Source organism: Melanerpes formicivorus, unplaced genomic scaffold (genome assembly GCF_026170545.1).
Source record: "Melanerpes formicivorus ecotype bairdi unplaced genomic scaffold, bMelFor1.0.p_v2 SCAF_34, whole genome shotgun sequence".
Classification (NCBI taxonomy): domain Eukaryota; kingdom Metazoa; phylum Chordata; class Aves; order Piciformes; family Picidae; genus Melanerpes; species Melanerpes formicivorus.
The window spans coordinates 3,794,512-3,816,640 of record NW_027142386.1 but is presented as its reverse complement, the minus strand read 5'-3'; the positions used below and the strand labels follow the sequence as shown (position 1 = coordinate 3,816,640).

The following is a 22,129-nucleotide window of genomic DNA, read 5'->3' as shown; positions in this document are numbered from 1 at the left end:
AAAAATCACAACAAGTCCACGAGTTATGCTTAGGTAATCTTATAGAAGGCTCCAGGGAGACCTCAGAGCAACCTTCCACTAGCTGAAGGGGCTCCAGGAGAGCTGGGGAGGGACTTTGGACAAGGGCTGGGAGTGCCAGGATGAGGGACAACGGCTTTGAGCTGGGAGAGGGGAGACTGAGAGTGGAGAGGAGGAAGAAATTGCTTAGAATGAGGCTGGGGGATGACGAAATTGAGAGCAGCCCTTTAAAAAAGCACTTGGGAATGAGAAGCTGGGCAGGAGCCAGCAATGGGCACTGGCAGCACAGAAGGCCAAGGGCAGCCTGGGCTGCGTCCAAAGCAGTGTGGCCAGAGATGGAGAGAGGATCCTGCCCCTCTGCTCTGGGGAGACCTCACCTGCAGGGCTGTGTCCAGCTCTGGGGCCCCCAAGACAAGAAGAACCTGGACCTGCTGGAGAGGGTCCAGAGGAGACCACAAAGGACTGGAGCACCTGCCCTCCAGGGACAGGATGAGAGAATTGGGGCTGCTCAGCCTGGAGAAGAGAAGGCTCCAGGCAGACCTCAGAGCTGCATTTCAATACACAGCAAAGACTGAACTGAAGCAGATTTGGTCTCCTTAAGGAGATTCTTCATCTATCATTCACAGCTCCACCACGTGGAAGGGAGAAAAATGAGGTCTGGCTGAAAGCAGGCCATGAAGACAGGCTTTGATGTCTAGAGATCACTTATCTTAGTTGCACAATTTCATCCTGACACCTTCTGCTCAAGGCTTTCATCAGAGTGTCTCTCTCCACTCCAGTCTGAGTGTGCTGCATAAGCTCAGCCATCACAGACAGGAGCAGATCAACAGCTGCCAACATCTGGCCATCAAATACCAGCAGCAGCAGGATGGTTGTAGATGTCCTTGGGACATAGAAGCAGATTGTCTGGAAGAGACAGAGGATGTGACAGCACATCCTGGCATTCCTCACCTTCTTTTCAAGTGCAACAGCAACAGAGCTCTGTCAGAATCACCTCTTTAAGGTCTGTTTCAAAGCTGAAACTCAGAGACCCTCATGAGGTTCAGTAAGGCCAAGGGCAAGGTCCTGCACTCAGGTCAGGTCAATCCTCAGTATCATTCCATGCTGGGGGATGATGAGGTTCAGAGCAGCCCTGCAAAGGAGGACTTGGGGATGCTGGTGGGGGAGAAGCTGGGCAGGAGCCAGCAATGGGCACTGGCAGCACAGAAGGCCAAGGGCAGCTTGGGCTGCATCCAAAGCAGTGTGGCCAGAGCTGGAGAGAGAAGATCCTGCCCCTCTGCTCTGTGAGACCTCACCTGCAGGGCTGGGTCCAGACATGGGGCCCTCAACACAAGAGAGTCATGGACCTGCTGGAGAGGAACCAGAGGAGGACACAAAGATGATCCAAGAGCTGCAGAACCTCTGCTGTGGGGACAGGCTGGGGGGGCTGGGGCTGTTCAGCCTGGAGAAGAGAAGGCTCCAGGAAGACCTTAGAGCAGCCTGTCAGTACCTGAAGAGGCTACAAGAAGGCTGCAGAGGGACTGTTCCCAAAGGCCTGCAGGGACAGGACCAGGGTCAGTGGCTTGAGATCAGAGAAGAGCAGATTTAGATTGGATGTGAGGAACAAGTGCTGCACCACGAGGCTGCTGGAACACTGCAGCAGCTGTCCCATGGGGGTAGCTGAGGCCCCATCCTGACCTCAGTGTGGTACCTTGCACTTGGCCTGATCAAACTTCATGAGGTTCTCCTCAGCTCAGCTCTCCAGCCTGCCCAGGTCCCTGTGGATGGATCCCACCCTTCAGTCTTATTAACCACACCACTCATGCACACAGAATGGCTCAGGCTGGGAGGGACCTCAGAGATCATCTACTCCACACCCCCCCTGCCATGGGCAGGGACAGCTCTCAACCACATCTCAGATCTCAGAGGTCTTTTCCAGCCTTACTGATTCCATGATTCTTTAAGGCTTAACCTCAAACCCAAGTAGATCCAAACAGTGCTGAGAAGCTGCTGCTCCCATCCTCTTCCTCACTGTAAACAAAAGCATCCTCTGCCTGCAGGATTTCATTGAACAGCTTTGGGGAATGATAAAATTGAACAAAAAGCTGGGGGGGGGGGGGGGAAATCACAACCAAATTGGTCTCCTTTGAGGCCTCCCCTGGCTCCTCCTGACCAGCTATGGTACAATCATCATTACTCTAAGGAAACTGTTCAATGAGAGCTGGACAGGCTGGAGAGCTGGGTGGGGAGAAAGTGAGTGAAATCCAACCAGGCCAAGTGCAGAGCCTGGCAAGTACAACCCCATGGACCAGCAGAGGTTGAGGACTGACCTGCTGGAGAGCAGTGCAGGGGAAAGGGACCTGGGGGTCCTGAGGGGCAGAAGGATGCCCATGAGCCAGCAATGTGCCCTGCTGCCCAAGAAGGCCAAGGGCATCCTGGGGTGGATTAGGAGGAGTATGGTTGGTAGGTCCAGAGAGGTTCTTCTCTCCCTTTACTCTGCCCTGCTGAGGCCACATCTGGAATATTGTGTCCAGTTCTGGGCCCCTCAGGTCAAGAAGGGCCTCAGGGAACTGCCTGAGAGAGTCCAGCACAGAGCCACAGTCCCCAACCTATCCTGCTCCATGGGGTTGTTCTTTCCCAGGTGCAAGACTCTACACTTGCCCTTGTTGAACTCCATTACATTTCTCCCTGCCCAGCTCTCAGCCTGTCCAAGTGCTGCTGAATGGCAGCAGAGCCCTCCTGTGTCAGCCACTGCTCCCACTTTGGTGCTGTCAGCAGACCTGCTGAGAGTGCTCTCTCTGTTCCCTCATCCAACAACCAAGAACTGAAGCCCAGACAGAAAGACCTTGGTGGGGAAAGCATGCAGAAGGTCACTGGAAATGAAGAAATCCAGGAATGGCCTCTTCTGAATGTTGGTGCCAAGTCAGAGTGCACCACCAGCCCCTAAAGCTTGCTGAGTCACTCCCTCCCCATGTCCTGCAACCAAACTGTGTGACCAGTCACGAGGAGAGAAATCCCCCAGGGCCCATCTGCAAGTCAGCAGCTTTGATCAGAGACACAGAACCTCTCAGGCAAGTGGGCAAATGGCAGAAGTGGAAGAGGCAGGATGGGTTCTGACCACCTACCTTCTCTGCTATGCCATTCTCTGTAGTGTAGATGGCCATCAGCTCTGTGTCTTCTGTATCCTGATCACCACTGGAGGTTGCTCCACCATTTATCACCACCTTAAAACAAGGAAACAAGAAAGAGCTCCCACAGAGTCTTAAAATAACCATGGGCTCTGGGCTCATACCCCAGGGCACTCAGTTCTACCCCTTGGAACTTGGCTTTTTGTCAGAGGCATCCCAAGCAGGGTGAGGAACCCCTGTTGGAACAGCATGGCCAGGGAAGGCATCACAGCCTGGGGAAGGGAAGGCTCCAGGGGGACCTCAGAGCTGCCTGCCAGGAGCTGAAGGGATCCTGCAGGAAGGCTGCAGAGAGACTTTTGCTGAGGGGGTCTGGAGCCAGGCCAAGGGGGAATGGTTTGAAGGTGAGGCAGAGCAGGGCTGGACTGGAGCTGAGGAAGTAGTTCTTCAGTGTGAGGGTGGTGAGAGGCTGGAACAGGCTGCCCAGGGAGGTTGTGGAAGCCTCCTCCTTGGGGGTGTTCAAGGCCAGGCTGGATGAGGCCCTGAGCAACCTGGACTAGTGGGAGGTGTCCCAGGGGCCCATGGCAGGGGGTTGGAACTGGATGATCTTCGAGGTCCCTTCTAACCCAAACCATTCTATGAATCTATGAAAGACATCAGACAGCTGCTCAAAGCCTGGCCAGTGCCAGCTGGGGATGAGAGGAAGCCAGCAGCAGCCCAACTGGCAGAGCTCTTAGGATGCAGATACAACAATGATGCACCTGGAAGCTGAGTGAGGAGAAGACAAGAGCAGCATAGCCAGAGCTGGAGAGAGGAGATTCTGCCCCTCTGCTCTGCTCTGGGGAGGCCTCCCCTGCAGTGCTGTGCCTAGCAGAACCCCCAGCACAGGAGGCACATGGACCTGCTGCAGCAGCTCCAGAGAAGGCAACAAAAATGATCAGAGAGCTGGAGAACCTCTGCTGTGGGACAGGCTGGGAGAGCTGGGGCTGCTCAGCCTGGAGAAGAGAAGGCTCCAGGCAGAGTTTTGAGCTGCATTTCAGTATCGGCAGGGGACCTACAGGCAGGCTGGGGAGAGACTGTTCAGAAGGGCCTGTGGGGATAGGACTAGGGACAATGGTTTGAAACTGGATCAGAGGAAGTTTGGGCTGGACATTAGGAGGAAGTTCTGCACAGTGAGGGTGGTGAGACACTGGGACAGGCTGCCCAGGGCTGTGACTGGGGCCCTGTCCCTGGAGACATTCAAGATCAGAGTGGATGTGTCCCTGGGCAGCCTGCTCCAGTTGGAGATGTCCTTGCTGCCTGCAGAGGGTTTGACAAGTTGACCTTTGAGGATCCCTTCCAACCCTTCCTGGCTGTCAGCTGCTGCTCTCAGGGCATGGCAGGGGCTGGTGGCTCCGCACTGGGACATCCACTGCTCAGCCATGGTGCCTGGGGTGTCACAAGTCCTGGGAACAGCTTTGGAGCAGACATGTGGAGCAACCACAGCCAACACAGAAGAGTTTTGGTTGGGAAAGACCTTGAAGACCACCAGCCCTTTACTCAGCACTGCCAGGGCACCACCAAACCATGGCCCTCAGCACCACAGCTCCAGGGCTTTGAAACCCCTCCAAGGATGGGGACTCCACCACCATGAGCTGCCTGGGACATGCCTTGAAAACCCTCAAAGTGAAGAAATTGTTCCTCATGGCCAACCTAAACCTCCCCTGGGGCAACTTGAGGCCATTCCCTCTTGTCCTATGGCTTGTTTCTTGGGAGACCAACCCCCACCTGGCTCTAGACTCCCTTTAGGGAGTGGTAGAGAGTCAGAAGGTCTCCCCTCAGCCTCCTTTTCTCCAGGCTCAACATCCCCAGGTCCCTCAGCTGCTACTCCCCAGCCCTGTCCTCCAGACCCTTCCCCAGCTTCATCACTCCACTTTGGCCCTGCCCCAGCATTTCTCTTGCTGCAGGTGAAGCTCAACAGCTTAGGCTCCTGCTGGGAGCACAAGGACACCTGAGGGCTGGAGACAGGATTCCATCCCCACCCCACTGCTCCTCTTTCTAGGTAAGGAAGTGGCAGAAGAGGCTTCACTGCCTGCTTGTGGTTTGTACAATGCAATCATTGGGTGCTTCCCCCAGGCAGCACCTGAAGCTGTTACTTACAGGCAGGGTGAAGAAGGTTGGATGCTTGGTCTCCTCCTCATATTTGCCTTCAGCTGAGCCTCCTGCCTCCACCGATTTGGACGTGGTGTTCTTCCCAATCCCCATCGTTTCCAGGGCCTCAAGGACTTGCATGCAGCACCCAGGAAGATGCTTCTGGGATGCCAGGCCAAGCAAGCACTAAGGACAATTCCTGATTTTAAGGGCAGCAGCTCCAGGAATCAGGGGAGGGCTCAGCAATCCAGCTGGGACATGAGGGTTGCTTCTTTAAGTAGCATCAAGGGCACCTGGAATGGAGGAGAGAAATCAGTGCTGGCTTGATCATCCCCAGGGTGCTTGTACAACCACACCCCCTGCAGCCTGGGCTCCCTTTCACACTCATGGCTGTTTAGTCTGGAGAGGAAAAGGCTGAGAGGGGACCTCAGCAGTGCCTATAAATACCTGAGGGGTGGGGGTCAAGATGAAGGGGCCAGGATCTTCTTTTTGGTGGTGCCCAGTGACAGGACAAAGAGCAACAGATACAAGCTACAAGCCAGGAGGTTTCACCTCAACATGAGGAGGAACTTCCTTGGTGTGAGGGTGCTGGAGGCCTGGAGCAGGCTGCCCAGAGAGGCTGTGGAGTCTCCTTCTCTGGAGAGATTCCAAACCCACCTGCATGTGTTCCTGTGTGACCTGCCCTGGGCAGTCCTTCTCTGGCAGGGAAGTTGATATTCACACTCTGTGATCATCATCATTAAACTGCCTCCTTAATTGGACTCTGATCTCCCCAGTGTGTGCAACAGGCTGAGCTCTCATGGTTCTGCAGCCATCTGGCAAAGCCCCAAAGGTCCTGGGCTGGCTCTGACAGGGGTCATAGAATCAACCAGGTTGGATAAGACCTCAGAGATCATCAAGTCCAACCCAACACCTCCTGACAGCTGAACCATGGCTCCAAGGGCCACATCCAAGCCTTGTTTGAACACCTCCAGGGCTGGGGACTCCACCACCTCCCTGGGCAGCACATCCCAGTGGCCAATTCCTCTTTCTGGGAAGAACTTTCTCCTCACCTCCAGCCTAAACCTCCCCTGGCACAGCTTGAGACTGTGTGCTCTTGTTCTGGTGCTGGGTGCCTGGGAGAAGAGACCAACCCCCACCTGGCTCCAACCTCCCTTCAGGTAGAGGGTCCTGCCCTGGGGTGCTGTGGAGGTGCTCAGCTTGCTCCTGGGAGCTCTGCCATCCTGTGCTCCTGCTTCCTGGCCAGCTCCTTGCCCAGCCACACCTGTTTGCTGCCTTCAGGAGTGTTCCTGAGTGCACAGCAGTGCAGGGCCAACAAATGTAGGTCAAGTCCTCATATGCTATGATTGAAGAGGTAAAGAGAGTACCTTAGCTAATGATTAACTGCTTAATGCTGTTTGACACTTCCACTGCCACAGAATCACCACATCCTCTGCTTGGGGAACACCTTTAAGGTTGTTGAGTTCAACCATTCTCTAAGTCCACCAAGCCTGGTGCCAAGCCATGTCCCTCAGCACCACATCTCTGTGGCTCTGAAACACCTCCAGGGATGGGGGCATCCACCCCCTCCCCAGGCCTGTTCCAGTGTGCCCCCACTGCAGGGGGAGGGAGTTGGACAAGATGACCTTTGAGGGTCCCTTCCAACTGCCTGCAATGTGTGACTGTGGAAAATCAGGCACTGCCCTGCTCCAGGAAGCAAAGATTTCCTCCCCCCACAACAGCAAATCTCCAGACACCACCACCACCAACTTCAGGTTAGCCTCTCTGCTTTGGAGCCTGCACAGAGGTCTCTGGTGATGCCTCAAACACCTGCAGGAATGATCCTCAGTGGCTGGACCTGATAGTCTTAGAAGAATTTTCCAACCACACAGAGGAGAGGGAATGGGTTGAAGCTTGGGGACAGGGAATTTAGACTGGAAGAAGAAATTCTTTGGAGTGAGGGTGAGGAGACCCTGGCAGAGGCTGCCCAGGGAGGCTGTGGCTGTCCCCTCCCTGGAGGTGTTCAAAGCCAGGCTGGATGAGGCCTTGAGCAGCCTGGGCTGGTGGGAGGTGTCCCTGCCCATGGCAGGGGGGTTGGAACTGGATGATCTTGGAGGTCCCTTCCAGTCCAACCCATTTGCTGCTGCTTTGAGTGTGATCCTCTCCAAGCTGCCTGTGCAGGCCTGAGAGGTGACATGGACAGGTTAGAGAAAGAGCAGCTGAAGGTCTGGGGCTGGTGCCTGGGGTGGGAGTTTTGGAGTGGTTCTCTCTTTGCTTTCACTGGAGAGGCACAAAGGAATTTTTTTTTTCCCCAAGCACATAAGAAGGAAGAAAAGAGGGGAAAAAAAAGCACACAGAAAAAAAGAGCAAAGCATCTGCCCTTTTCTGTCCATGCTGACAGATTTTATCCTCCAAGAACATCAGGGCTGGAGCCAGGCAGAGCTGAGGCTGGCAGCTTCATCACCTCACACTGCAAAGGAAAAGGGCAGGAGGACACCTCCCCAACCAATGCAGCCAACACAAGCCCAGGGTGAGAGTCAGAGCAGCAGGACCCCTGCCATGCAGGGAGCTGCTTGAAGGTATCCCTGGCATTGCTAAGCTTCTTAGTTAGCATTAATACAGAATACATTAAGCAGCATCAGCACTGGTGCAAAGGAAAGGCCACACAAATCCTGCTGTGCTTGGGACTGCAGAGCAGGCTGCTGCTGGCTGCTCCCAGGAGATGTGGTTGCTGCTGGGGAGATGGTCTGGAGGGCTCCATCAGAGGAGCATGCAACCAGCTGCTGGAGCAGGTCCAGAGGAGGCCACCAAGATGATCAGAGGGCTGCAGAAAGTCTCCTGTGGGGACAGGCTGGGAGAGTTGGGGCTGTTGAGCCTGGGGAAGAGAAGGCTCCAGGGCTCAGTTGGGAGCACATCAGACCCTCAATGGGAAGGTTGTGAGTTGAAGCCTGCAGTGGGCAGTGGTGTCCTCCCTACTCTAGTCATGAGGCCTGTGGTGACAGGCTGGACTCATGATCTTTGAGGTCTCTTCCAACCCTAGTGATACTGAATACCTTAGAGCAGCTTTCCAGTACCTGCAGGAGAGCTGGGGAGAGGCTCACTCCAAGAAAGACCCTGAGGTGGAGGTGGCCCAGAGAAGAGCAACCAAGCTGGGGAAGGGTCTGGAGAACAGGGCTGGGGAGGAACAGCTGAGGGAACTGGGGGTGTTGAGCCTGGAGAAAAGGAGGCTGCGGGGAGACCTCATTGCTCTCTACAGCTCCCTGAAAGGAGGTTGGAGTGAGGTGGGGGTTGGGCTCTCCTGCCAAGGAACAAGTGACAGGACAAGAGGAAATGGCCTCAGGTTGCCCAAGGGGAGGCTTAGGTTTGACATTAGAAGAAACTTCTTCCTTGACAGGGTTGTCAGAGACTGGCCCAGGCTGCCCAGGCAGGTGGTCGAATCCCCATTGCCAGAGGTGTTCCAGAGAGGCAGAGCTGTGGTGCTGAGGGCCATGATTCAGCCCCAGCCCTGGCAGAGTTAGAAAATGGTTGGACTGGATTACCTTAAAGGCCTTTCCCAACCCAAACGATTTTCTGAACCTATCACTGATGACAAAGAAGCAACTCCACATCAGGAAGCAGTGTGGCACTCCTGGTGAGGGGCAGTGTCTGAGCACCCAGGGGCACACAGCCCAACCCCTCACACACACAGCAGGGGAGGGCAGGGAACCCACACCAAGGAGAGGAAGTCTCCAAACTGGCTTCTACCTGAAGGTGTTCAAAAAAGGCTTGGATGTGGCCCTTGAAGCCAGGGTTTGGCTGTCAGGAGGTGATGGGTTGGACTTGATGATCTCTGAGGTCTTTTCCAACCTGGTTGATTCTGTGATTCTACTGAGCAATGAAACTTGCACTCAGTGGCACTGGAGACAATCAGAGACTTTCCAGGAGACTCTTTTCTTCTGCCATCAGAAGTGTCAGACTGAACCAGAGACCTTTAGGGAGCAGGAGCTGAGGTTATCTGAAGGTTAGGATTCTTTATCAGACCTGACCCCAGCAAGTGAGCAGAGCTAAAGGAGATGACTCAGGCATTTTATAGCCCTCTGTAACGAATCTGACTGCTCAGAAGATGAAAAAGAAGAGATAAAAATCATTCCCCAGCAGCTGGGGACACATTACAATGGGTTAGCTGCTGCCTTGGATCAAATGCAAAGGCCAGGAGTGAAGTTTCCTTCAGGACACTGATGAACATTCACCACTTTGCACACCCAGTTCCCTCCATGGCTCACAGATGATTGACCCTGGAGCACCAAGAGCTGGCAGGGGTTTAGAGTGCTTGAGATAAGATTAGGATCTAGACAAACAGCCAACTGCAGGGGAGAGCCCAGGTGCAAATTCACAGGAGAAAAACCTTCCTCAAAGGGGAAAGGCCACTCTGCATCTACAGCACACTTACAATCACTGAGTGGTTTAGGTTGGAAGGGACCTTAAAGATCAGCCAGTTCCAACTCCCTGCCATGAGCAGGGACAGCTCCCACCAGAGCACAGGTTGCTCCAGGCCTCATCCAACCTGGCTTTCAACACTTGCCAGGCTTGGAGTCTCCAGAGCTTCCCTGGGCAACCTGCTCCAGAGCCTCACCACCCTCCTGGGGAAGAATTTCTTCCCAATGTCTAATCCAAATTGAGCTTCTTCCACTTTGAAGCCATCACCTCTCATCCTGTCACTCCAGGCCTTCGTCCAAAGTCCCTCTCCAGCTCTCCTGGAGCCTCTTCAGGTGGAAGGATGCTCTGTGGTCTACCTGGAGCCTTCTCCTCTCCAGGCTGCATAACCTCAACTCTCTCAGCCTGGCCTCACAGCAGAGCCCTCCCAGCATTGCTGTGGCCTCCTCTGGCCCCTCTCCAACAGGTCCCTGTCTGCTGAGGGCTCCAGAGCTGTCCCATCCCTGCAGGGAGGGTCTGAGCAGAGCACAGCAGAGGGGTAGAATCCCCTCCCCGCCCCTGCTGCCCACACTGCTGGGGATCAGCCCAGGCCAGGCTGGGCTGGCAGCACTTGGTGCCAGCTCCTGTCCAGCTTTGTACCCCCAGCAAGTCCTTCTCCTCCTCCTTGCACCCCCAAGTCCTTCTCCTCAGGGCTGCTCTCCAGCCATTCCCCAACACAGAACTCTCCCCATGCCTGTTTTCCAACAGACAAATGGGATTTGGTACAGAGCTGGTGCCACTGGGACAGGACACAAAGCTGCAGGAGGGTTTGGTGTGCCACAAGCTGGCAGCTCTCACACTCTGCACTTCCATCAGCACTAATCCCAAATGTTCTCTCCCCCCAAGGCAGCTCCCATGTTGTTTAAACAATTGCCACTGGAACAAGGAAAAGGACAAATCCCATCAGAGCTGGAGATGCCCAGTGCAAGCCTACAGTTAAAGGCACTTTGTATTTGCTTCCTTCAGTTTCTGCCTGTGGAGTAAGCTCTTCCTAACTGTGAAGCCTCCGCCACCAATTAAACCACTCAGTGGGGTCTACAGCAGCTTGGCCCCCACAGGGAGATCTGCCCTTTTGCCCAGAGAGGCTGCACAAAAAGCTGGTGCTCCTCAAGATGCCAAACCATGCAAATCTGGCTGACAGAAAAAGTCATCTCAAAAGCTCATCTCCTACCTGAGTCAAGAGGCAGAGGGGCAGCGAGGCCGAGAGCTCCGTGGCCGAGAGGTGGGAACAACGCAGCCAGAGGTTAGCAAGGGGCTTAAAATATTCATCACCAAACCCCAAGCAATCAGAAGAGCAGCAACTTTGCCCCTCTCCAAGCTGGCCAAGGAGTTGCTTCATGTTTTCCCACAAAGCAAAACCACCTTCCCCATCTCAAAGAATTCATCAGTGAGTATCTCCCCAGCCAGGCTCAGAAAGCCCAACCCTGATGCAACCCAAGTGCTGCCTGCAGCCCCACAACCACGAGGACAGGCCCTGCACAGTGCTGGCCAGGAGCATGGCACCTCCAGATGGCTACTGGGATGGGATGGGATAGAAGAGAATAGAGCAGAAGAGAACCAGACCAGCTTGGAAGAGACCTTTGAGATCATCAAGTCCAACCTATCACCCAGCACCATCTGATCAACTAAACCATGGCACCAAGTGCCTCATCCAGTCTTTTCCTAAACACCTCCAGGGATGGGGACTCCACCACCTCCCTGGGCAGCACATCCCAATGGCCAATCTCTCTTTCTGTGAAGAACTTCTTCCTAACATCCAGCCTAAACCTCCCCTGGCACAGCTTGAGACTGTGGCCTCTTGTTCTGGTGCTGGCTGCCTGGGAGAAGAGACCAACCCCCACCAGGCTACAACCTCCCTTCAGGGAGTTGGAGAGAGCAAGAAGGTCTCCCCTGAGCCTCCTCTTCTCCAGGCTAAGCAACCCCAGCTCCCTCAGCCTCTCCTCACAGGGCTGTGCTCCAGACCCCTCCCCAGCTTTGTTGCCCTTCTCTGGACACCTTCCAGCAGCTCAACATCCTTCCTAAGCTGAGGAGCCCAGAACTGGACACAGGACTCCAGGTGTGGCCTAACCAGTGCAGGGCACAAGGCACAATGACCTCCCTGCTCCTGCTGGCCACACTGTTCCTGATGCAGGCCAGGATGCCACTGGCCTTCTTGGCCACCTAGGCACATTGCTGGCTCATGTTCAGCCTACTATCCCAAGAGCTTCTCTGGCCCAGGAGCTGCTCCACACATGTAGGTGTGCCCCAAGGGTGGGTTTTTTTATAACCTTCCAGAGCATTTTGTCCATCTTCCAGACATGAAAGAGAGCTGCACAGTGCCTGTGCTTCATCTTCTGTTGCTACATGCAGAAATCAGCTTTCTGCTTTAATCTTAAGTGGAGTTTTTCCTCAGGCTACTTGGAAACTGAGGCTCTGTGGGCCAGCAAAAAAAAATCAACCACCACTCCTGAGTTGTGTTGTAAGGTGCCTCTTGCACCCAGTGCCTTCCTAAGAAGTGAAATGGCACTGAAATGTTGGCGTGTCCTGAGAGGACACCGAGATTTCCCCTCTCCCCTCCACAGCAAACTGCATCCACATTGCCCTGCTCTCAGCTACAGCCAGAGAAGAGAAGTGTGCTTCAGATTGCTACCACATTGCTACATGGAGATAGAGGCACAGAGTGGAGGGGTTGGAAGGGACCTCATCCAGTCCAAGCCCCCTGCCAGAGCAGGCTCACCCAGGGCAGGTCACACACAACACATCCAGGTGGCTTTGGAAGCTCTCCACAGAAGGAGACTCCACAATCTCTCTGGGCAGCCTGCTCCAGGGCTCCAGCACCCTCACATCATCACAGATGGCACTGGGTTGGAAGGGACCTTTCCAAGGGCATCTTGTCCAACCTCCCTGCAGTCAGCAGGGACACCTCCAACCAGAGGAGGCTGCCCAGGGACGTCCCCAGGCAACTGGCCCAACCAAGAGGTTTTGCCTCAGGTTGAGGTGGAACCTCCTGGGTTCCAGTTTGTGTCCATTGCTCTTCATCCCATCACAGGACACCACTGAAATGAGACTGGCCCCTTCTTCCTGACACCCACCTTTCAGAGCTGGTGACATCATTTCACAGTATCACAGTATAACTTAGGTTGGAAAGGACCTCGAGGATCATCGAGTCCAACCTATCAACACAGACCCCATGACTAGACCATGGCACCAAGTGCCACGTCCAACCTCCCCTTGAACGCCTCCAGGGATGGGGACTCCACCACCTCCCTGGGCAGCACATTCCAATGACCAATGACTCGCTCGGTGGAGAACTTCCTCCTCACCTCGAGTCTAAACCTCCCCTGGCGCAGCTTGAGACTGTGTCCCCTTGTTCTGGTGCTGGTTGCCTGGGAGAAGAGACCAACCCGTTCCCAGCCACAACCACCCCTCAGGTAGTTGTAGAGGGCAACGAGGTCACCCCTGAGCCTCCTCTTCTCCAGGCTAAACAACCCCAGCTCACTCAGCCTCTCCTCACAGGGCTGTGTTCAAGGCCTCTCCCCAGCCTTGTTGCCCTTCTCTGGACACATTCAAGTGTTTCGATGTCCTTCTTAAACTGAGGAGCCCAGAACTGGACACAGGACTCCAGGTGTGGCCTAACCAATGCAGAGTACAGGGCACAATGACTTCTCTGCTCCTGCTGGCCACACTATTCCTGATGCAGGCCAGGATGCCATTGGCCCTCTTGGCCACCTGGGCACACTGCTGGCTCACGTTCAGGCGGCTGTCAATCAGCACCCCCAGGTCCCTCTCTGTTTGGGAGCTCTCAGCCACTCCGACCCCTTTAACTGCAGCAAGAAACAACTGCTAAGCATTCACAGATCCCCCAAATGGTTTGGGTTGGAAGGCAGCTCAAAGCTCAGCCAGTTCCAACCCCCTGCCATGGGCAGGGACACCTCCCACTACATCAAGGCCTCATCCAACCTGGCCTTGAACACCTCCAGGGAGGGGGCATCCCTGGGCATCCTGTTCCAGTGTCTCCTCACCCTCACTGCCAAGAATGTCTTCTGAATCTCCAGTCCCAATCTATGCCCAAACTTGTAACATGCAGGTTTCAAAGCCCAAGAGTTGAAGGGCACTTTAAGAAGGTTCAGTCCTGAGTTGGCTTCTCCCCTCACTTCAAAGCAGGTCTTCAAAGCACAACCAGACTCCTTGCTCTGGAGGCTCTAATGAATTTTTAAGTAGTTGGTATTTTGACTGCCATCCAGAACAGCTTAACAAGTGGCCAAGGTTGGGGCATGTCTGCACAGACACAGGCTGGGAAGTTCTGCCCAGCTCAAGCCCTGCCCTGATGGAAAGCACATTAGCTAAAGCTCATTAACCTCCTGGCTGAATGAGCTTGTCGAGGAGGGGACCTAAAGCCAGCTGAATGAGATGGAGAACAAAGGGTCTCACAGCATTCAACAACTGCATTTGCTTACTGCAGTTATTAACAGGGAAAAAAAAGCTTCTTTGGGCTTCAGCTCTGAACAAAAATACCTGAGCTGGGAATACTGCCAGGGAGGAAAGAAACACTGAATGGTTTGGGGTGGAGAGACCTTAAAGCTCATCCAGTTCCAACTCTCTGCCATGAGCAGGGACACCTCCCACCAGCCCAGGTTGCTCAAAGCCTCATCCAACCTGGCCTTGAACACTGCCAGGCTTGAAGTCTCCACAGCCTCCCTGGGCAACCTGCTCCAAAGTCTCACCACCCTCACTGGAAGGAATTTCTTCCCAATGTCCTATCTCAATTCAGCTTCTTCCACTTTGAAGCCATCTCCTCTCATCCTGTCACTCCAGCCCTTTGTTCAAAGTCCCTCCCCAGCTCTCCTGGAGCCCCTTCAGGTATTGGAAGCTGCTCTAAGGTCTACCTGGAGCCTTCTCCAGGCTGCACAACCCCAAGTCTCACAGCCTGGCCTCACAGCAGAGCCCTCCCAACACTGATGTGGCCTCCTCTGACCTCTCTCCAACAGGTCCCTGCCTGGGCTGTGGGCTCCAGAGCTGCCCCAGCACTGCAGAGGGGTCTCAGCAGAGCACAGCAGAGGGGTAAGAATCCCCTCCCTGCCCCTGCTGCCCACACTGCTGGGGATCAGCCCAGGCCAGGCTGGGGCTGGGCTGGCAGCGCTCGGTGCCAGCTCCTGCCCAGCTTTGCACCCCCAGCAACCCCAAGGCTTTCTCCTCAGGGCTGCTCTGCAGCTATTCTCCACCCTGGATTTGTGCTTGGGATGGTCCCAACCCAGGTGCAGAAGCTCACACTTGGCTGTGTTGAACTCACAGGCTAACACTGGCTCATCTCTCCAGCCTGCCCAGGTCCCTCTGGATGACATCCTTCCTCTCCAGCATCTCAGCCACACAGCACACACTGGAGTGGTGCCAAGCATGCAGGTGAGAGTGCCTCAACCCCCATGCCCATGCCACCAAAGACATTAAACCTCACCAGTACAGGTCACACTGAAGGGGCTTGTGTCAAACCTATTCTTGGTCAAGCTCATCTCTCACTCCATCCCACTTTCATCTTGTTGTTCCCACAGGCAACAGCTGTGTCCAATTCCTGTGCAGACCACACACAGCAGATCCCATCAACAGGAAGGCCATAAGGTATGAGAGGGACATGGAATTACTGGGAGGGTGCAGAGGGAGCCAGGAAGATGATCAGTGCTGGAGAGCCTTTCCTGTAAGGACAGGCTGGGAGAGTTGAGGCTGTTTAGTCTAGACAAGAGAAGGCTCTAAGGAGACCTTAGAGCAGCCTTCCAGGTTCTGAAGGGGCTCCAGGAGAGCTGGAGAAGGACTTTGGATAAGGGCTTGCAGTGCCAGGATGAGAGACAATGGCTTTGACCTGGGGGAGGGGAGACTGAGACTGGAGATGAGGAAGACCTTCTTTGCAGTGAGGGTGGGGAGACACTGGCACAGGTTGCCCTGAAAGGCTGTGGATGTCCCCTGCCTGGAGGTGTTCAAGGCCAGGCTGGATGAGGCCTTGAGCAAGCTGGGCTGGTGGGAGGTGTCCCTGCCCATGGCAGGGGGTTGGAACTGAATATCTTTAAGGTCCCTTCCAACCCATTCCACAAATCTATGAGTGTGTATGCAATGGTCTCAGTTGAGAGTTGGAGTGAAAGACCAAGAAAGAAGTGCACAGAGAAAGCCCCAGGATTACACTTGAGAAGTGCAAGCAAAAGCCAGGAGATAAGAGTTTTACAGCTCCAGATCAAACAGCAGTTATCAAGTGACACCTGCAGTGCTCTCGAGATAGCAGCGAGGCTCATGGCAAATCAAACTGGAACAGAGCATCCTGGGGCCTTACAGACACATCACCACTGCCTGGCCCTCCCTGCAGCTCAGCACACTCAGTGTTTATAGCAGAGTACAGAATCACAGGATGGGGCTGGAAGAGATCTCTGGACACCATCTAGTCCAACTCCCCTGCCAGAGCAGGATCACCCAGGGCAGGTCACACAGGAACACATCCAGGTGGGTTTTGAATATCTCCACTGAAGGAGACTCCACAACCGCTCTGGGCAGCCTGCTCCAGGCCTCCAGCACCCTCACACCAAACAACTTTCTCCTCATGTTGAGGTGGAACCTCCTGGGCTCCAGATTGTTACCATTGTTCCTTGTCCTGTCACTGGGACCACTGAGAAGATCCTGGCCCCTTCATCCTGACCCCCACCCCTCAGTTATTGATAAGACATTGATCAGATCCCCTCTCAGTCTTCTCCAGACCAAACAGCCCCAGGGCTCTTAGCCTTTATTCACAGCAGAGCCGTTCCAGTCCCTTCAGCATCCTCTGAGCCTCAAACTGGACTCTGTCCAGCAGATCCCTGTCTGTCTTGAACTGGGGAGCCTCAAACTGGACACAACATCCCAGGTGTGATCTCAGCAGGGCAGAGTCCAGGGGGAGGAGAACCTCCCTAGCCCTGCTTGGCCACGCTTTCCTTGAGGCACCCCAGGATCCTATTGGCCCTCTTGGCCACAAAGGCTTTTATCTTGGTTTCTACCAGCAGCCAGCCCTTGCAGTCTCCATAAACACCCCAAGCACTTAGCTCCCTCCCTGTTACTCTGGATGTTAACAGACCATCCATTAAGCTGCCTCCCAGCACTCCAGCAGCAACCTGAGCACACAGTGCTGCTTTCCCCAGCTTGCTTTGTACTTCTCTTTGGCACTTTGATAAAAGCTACTTCCCCCCTCCCCCCCCCCCCCCCCCCAAGACCTTAATCACATTAAAATGAAGGTGAAGTTAAGAGCCTCAGCTAGGAAAAATTCCATTTATTAAGCAAATCAGGGGAATGTGCCAACTGCTTCAGCTCTGAATATGAAGCTCCTTTCCACAGGCTCAGGCATTCCTACACCTACTCCTGAAACTGGTAACTCCTTGCTGAAAGGGAACAATTTAGTCCAGTTAGCAATACAAAACCAGCACAAAACTCAAGACCACCAGCACAAAGCCCTAGAAAATGGACACAAACCCACCACAAAGCCCTAGAAAACCAAGACAAACCCAGTGCAAACCATCACAGGACCAGCACAAACCCTACAAAACCAATACAAAACACTACAGACCAATACAAACTCAGCACAAAACCACACAAACCCAGCTGAAACCCAACAGAAAATCATCCCAAACCCTACAAAGCCCACCAGGAGCCCAACACAAAGCCCACCAGGAGCCCAACACAAAGCCCACCAGGAGCCCAACACAAAGCCCACCAGGAGCCCAACACAAAGCCCACCAGGAGCCCAACACAAAGCCCACCAGGAGCCCAACACAAAGCCCACCAGGAGCCCAACACAAAGCCCACCAGGAGCCCAACACAAAGCCAGCACAAAAGCCTACAAAACCAGCACAAAACCAGCACAAACCCTTCCAAAGCCCACCAGGAACCCAACACAAAGCCCACCAGGAGCCCAACACAAAGCCCACCAGGAGCCCAACACAAAGCCCACCAGGAGCCCAACACAAAGCCCACCAGGAGCCCAACACAAAGCCCACCAGGAGCCCAACACAAAGCCCACCAGGAGCCCAACACAAAGCCCACCAGGAGCCCAACACAAAGCCAGCACAAAAGCCTACAAAACCAGCACAAAACCAGCACAAACCCTTCCAAAGCCCACCAGGAACCCAACCCAAAGCCCACCAGGAACCCAACCCAAAGCCCACCAGGAACCCAATAACTGATGGCACACTTGGCAGAGTTTACACTGAGTTGATCCATGAGGCTCATTTTGAAATAAGTATTTCCACTTGATTTGGAATTTAAGAAGCTTTCCAAACCTCACCAAGATGCTGGTCTTGGGGGTGAGAGGGGTCAGGCACTGTTGGGGAAAAAAAAACCCTCCTTTTTGCAACATAAACCTCATGGAGATTTCTCCCCTGTTGAACATTTCCAAGAAAGCCAAAGTTTAGGGGTGAGGAGAGGAAATACTTTGGAGTGTGTCTTCACAGGGACATCATTGTTTGAAAGCAAAATTAAGTCATCAACCCTTTAAGATATTGGAACTTAAGTTATTAAGACCCTGAGCTTGCCAGGTTTGAGCTTCCTCACTAATGTCATCAGACCTTGAAGATACTGAAAGTTAGTTACTGAACCCCTGAGCTTGCCAGGTTTGAATTTTCTTACTAATGACATCAAACCTTTAAGGTACTGAAAACCTGAGTTACCAAAACCTTACTGAAAGCCTTAGTTACTAAACATCTGAGCTTGCCAGGTTTAAGTTTTCTTACCAATGTCATCAGACTTTTAAGGTACTGAAAACCTGAGTTACCAAAACCTTACTGAAAGCCTTAGTTACTAAACACCTGAGCTTGCCAGGTTTAAGTTTTCTCACTAATACCATCAAACCTTTAAGATACTGAAAACCTGAGTTACTAAAACCTTACTGAAAGCCTTAGTTACTAAACATCTGAGCTTGCCAGGTTTAAGTTTTCTCACCAATGTCATCAGACCTTTAAGGTACTGAAAACCTGAGTTACCAAAACCTTACTGAAAGCCTCAGTTACTAAACCCCTGAGCTTGCCAGGGTTGAGTTTTCACACTAATTGCATCAGACCTTTAAAATACTGAAAGTTAGTTACTAAAACCCTGAGCTTGCCAGGTTTGAGTTTTCTTACTAATTACATCAGACCTTGAAGGTGCTGAAACTCAAGTTATTAAGAACCTGAGCTTGGCAGGTTTGAGTTTTCGCACTTACTAATGCCAGCAGTCAAGCAGCTGGCTTTTTGTGCTCCTCATTGTGCTCATCATCCAAGCAGCTCTTACCTGCCCCAGCTTCCAGAGATGCTCTCAGCCTCCACCGCCTTCCCTCCCCCTTCCAGCCTCAGCTCAGAGCAGCAGTTGGCGTTGCAAGCCGCGGCCCGAAAGGATGGAGACATGGTGAAGGAGGACTTTTATAAGCCGCCGGGGCTGCCGGCATTGTATAACCGCCGGGTGTCCAATCACCGGCCCCGCGCCTTACACAACGGCGGCCGCGGGGGGGAGGAAGCCGCACGGCCGCGCACTGCCACTGCGGCGCCCTGCCGGAGCTGCCCCGAGCCAGCCGAGGCAGCCTGTGAGTAACGGCGGAGTGAGCACACACGGCTGCAACCGCCAGGTTCGAGTGCTTTACGTAACCTCCTCCGTGGAGAGAAGGCAGCCGGCTCCCCCCGCCCCCCAAATTCAAGTTGCATAAATATTTACATGCCTGGCTCCGGCAGATGTCATCGGCATCAGGATTTTCTCCGCCGAGTGTTGTACTTCCCTAAGCCCTGGTTGTGCAACTTGCACGGGAATGTTTTTATGAGCAATGGAGCTGCTTCTCAGGAGGTCCCAGATCTCCAAGCTCTGTTCCATAAGACAATGTTTAGCATTACACAACCTCCCCAGGCGCTGAAATTACAGAATCACGGCACGGGCTGGGACGGAAAGGGCCTTAAAGCTCATCCAGCTCCAGCCCCCTGCCATGGGCAGGGACACCTCCCCCCAGCACAGCTTGCTCAGGGCCTCATCCAACCTGGCCCTGAACACCTCCAGGCAGGAGGCAGCCACAGCCTCCCTGGGCAACCTGTTCCAGGGTCTCCCCACCCCCACTCTGAACAATTTCTTCCTCATCTCCAGTCTCAGTCTCCCCTCTCCCAGCTCAAAGCCATTGCCCCTGGTCCTGTCACTCCAAGCCCTTATGCAAAGTCCTTCCCCAGCCCTCTTGGAGCCCCTTCAGGTACTGGAAGACTGCTGTAAGGTCTCCCTGGGGTGTTCTTCTCTCCAGGCTGAACAGCCTCAACTCTCCCAGCCTGTCCCCACAGGGAAGGTTCCCCAGCCCTCTGACCATCACACAGTCCAATGTAACCTGAGCTGCACTCATTAGCTTTGCTCATGGGGAAGGCTTCATAAAAGTGATGTTCAGGGCTGCAGAGCAAAGGGAGATGGGGACAGAAAGGAGACTTAGAATAACAAAAAGCATTAATCAGCAATGGATTGAAGTTTGAGGAGGGCAGATTGAGACTGGGGATTAGGAAGAAATTCTTGAGAGTGAGGGTGGGGAGACACTGGCACAGGTTGCCCAGGGAGGCTGTGGATGTTGCCTCCCTGGAGGTGTTCAAGGCCAGGCTGGATGAGGCTTTGGGAACTGGTGGGAGGTATTCCTGCCCATGGCAGGGAGTTGGAACAGGATGAGCTTTAAGATCCCTTCCACCTCAAACCATTCCATGAATCTATGAAGGTGCAGTCCTTCTGCATTAATCTTTTCTTCCCCTACTCTGCCTCTGCAGGATGGTGGCAGTCTGAAGGCTTCCCTCACACCTCTCAACACCACTTCATAGCCCTGCCTCAAGTCACCACTTGCCATCAAGCTGGTACCTCATCCCCACCCCACAGGGGAAGCAATTCCCTCCCCAAGTACACTATGTGCTTGCTGACACACCATCACTCCTCTGACCCACCCCGGAGGTGCTCATAAAACCAGGCCACCAGAAAGCAGCACCCAGCTGCCCACATCTGTACCCTGAGCCTCTGCCACCTGCATGCAAGCAAAGAGTTGGCCAAGAGCACAGGGCTGCAGGGCAGAGGGATGAGCTCATGTTACCTAAAAGGCACCTTTTGAACCCAAACTGGAGGCAGGAGCAGGCTGCTGGCGCCATCTAGCTCCCCTCACTCCGTCAGCAGGGCCAGCATGACGCAAACCCAGGGGTTTGTCATCGCCCCAAGCTTGCCCAGCTGTCAGGAGCTGAAAGCTGCGAGCAGCAGCAGCTCAGCCACGGGCATCTGCTTGTTCTTGCATCAAAGAACCGAGCAGGGCATGGGGCATGTTGGGCTGGAAGCTGCCACTGGTGACGTGCAACACTCAGTCATCACCCACCAAGAACACAGGGCAGAGAGGCAATGACCTATGCTGATGTTGTGGGCACAAACCCAGCCCAGGTTCCAGCCTTTCATCTCCACTGCAAAGAGATGCTGAGATGTTTCCTCCTCTACTGGCTCCTTGTCCAGTTCCCAGATTCCCTCCTTTGCTCTTTGCTCTTCTGAACCCCAAATGTTTCATGATGTCAGGATGGAGAAAGCTGACAGCACCGAATGCAAAGCACAGAAGCACACAGAGTGGTAGGGGTTGGAAGGGACCTCTGGAGCTCATCCAGGCCAACCCCACAGCCAAAGCAGAATCACCCAGGGCAGGTCACACAGAACACATTCAGATGGGTCTTGAAAGTCTCCACAGAAGGAGACTCCACAACCTCTCTGGGCAGCCTGCACCAGACCTCCAGCACTCTCACACCAAACAAGTTTCTCATCTTCAGGTGGAACCTCCTGGGTTGCAGTTTGTGTCTGTTGCTCCTTGCCCTGTCACAGGACACCACTGAAAAGAGCCTGGGGCCTTCTTCTTACCCCCCACCCCTCAGAGACTTGTAACCATCGATCAGATCCCCTCTCAGGTTGCTCTTCTCTAGGCCAAACAGTCCCAGGTCTCTCAGCCTTTCCACATCACACTGATATCCCAAAGTCCCTTCAGCACCCTCATAGCCTCCACTTGACTCTCCCCAGCAGTTCCCTGTCCCTCTTGAACTGGGGAGCCCAGAACTGAACAGAATACTCCAGATATGGTCTCAACCAGGGCAGAGCAGAGAGGGAGAAGAACCTCCCATGACCTGCTGGCTACACTCTTCTTAATGGCACCCTAAACATCACCACAACTTCAGTTTTGAGACCATAAAACCCAAGCTGCTGTAGAGAGGTCCAGAGGCTGCCTGCCAGATGACTCAGCTGCCACCCTTTGGAGGAAGATGCTGGAAATGACTTTGGATTGAAGGCACCTGCTGTGCTCACAGGGAGCTACAGGACCAAGGCAGCAATGCCAGGAAGGAGTGAGGAGCACCTGAGGGACCTGGGGCTGCTTAGTCCAGAGAAGGGGAGGCTGAGGAGAGGGGAGGCTCAATGCTCTCTAGAGCTCCCTGAAAGGGGGCTGGAGCCAGGTGGGGGTTGGGCTCTTCTCC

General features: G+C 54.0%; 1 protein-coding gene across 2 annotated transcripts in view; it reads right to left on the bottom strand.

Moving 5' to 3' along the window:
* The window catches only part of SLC23A2 (solute carrier family 23 member 2), an 80,390-nt gene that overhangs the window by 37,886 nt on the left and 20,375 nt on the right, over positions 1-22,129 (bottom strand). Inside the window, exons 1-3 of one of the 2 annotated variants that reach the window (XM_068156485.1) lie at positions 18,930-19,033; positions 5,262-5,545; positions 3,123-3,221 (exon numbers count right to left, since the gene is read on the bottom strand). In XM_068156485.1, coding sequence (XP_068012586.1) covers positions 3,123-3,221; positions 5,262-5,393 — 231 coding nt within the window. In that variant the 5' untranslated portion in view covers positions 5,394-5,545; positions 18,930-19,033. Of the gene's footprint in view, positions 1-3,122; positions 3,222-5,261; positions 5,546-18,929; positions 19,034-22,129 lie in introns of those variants that run through there. The other variant, XM_068156484.1, reaches the window with a different exon arrangement.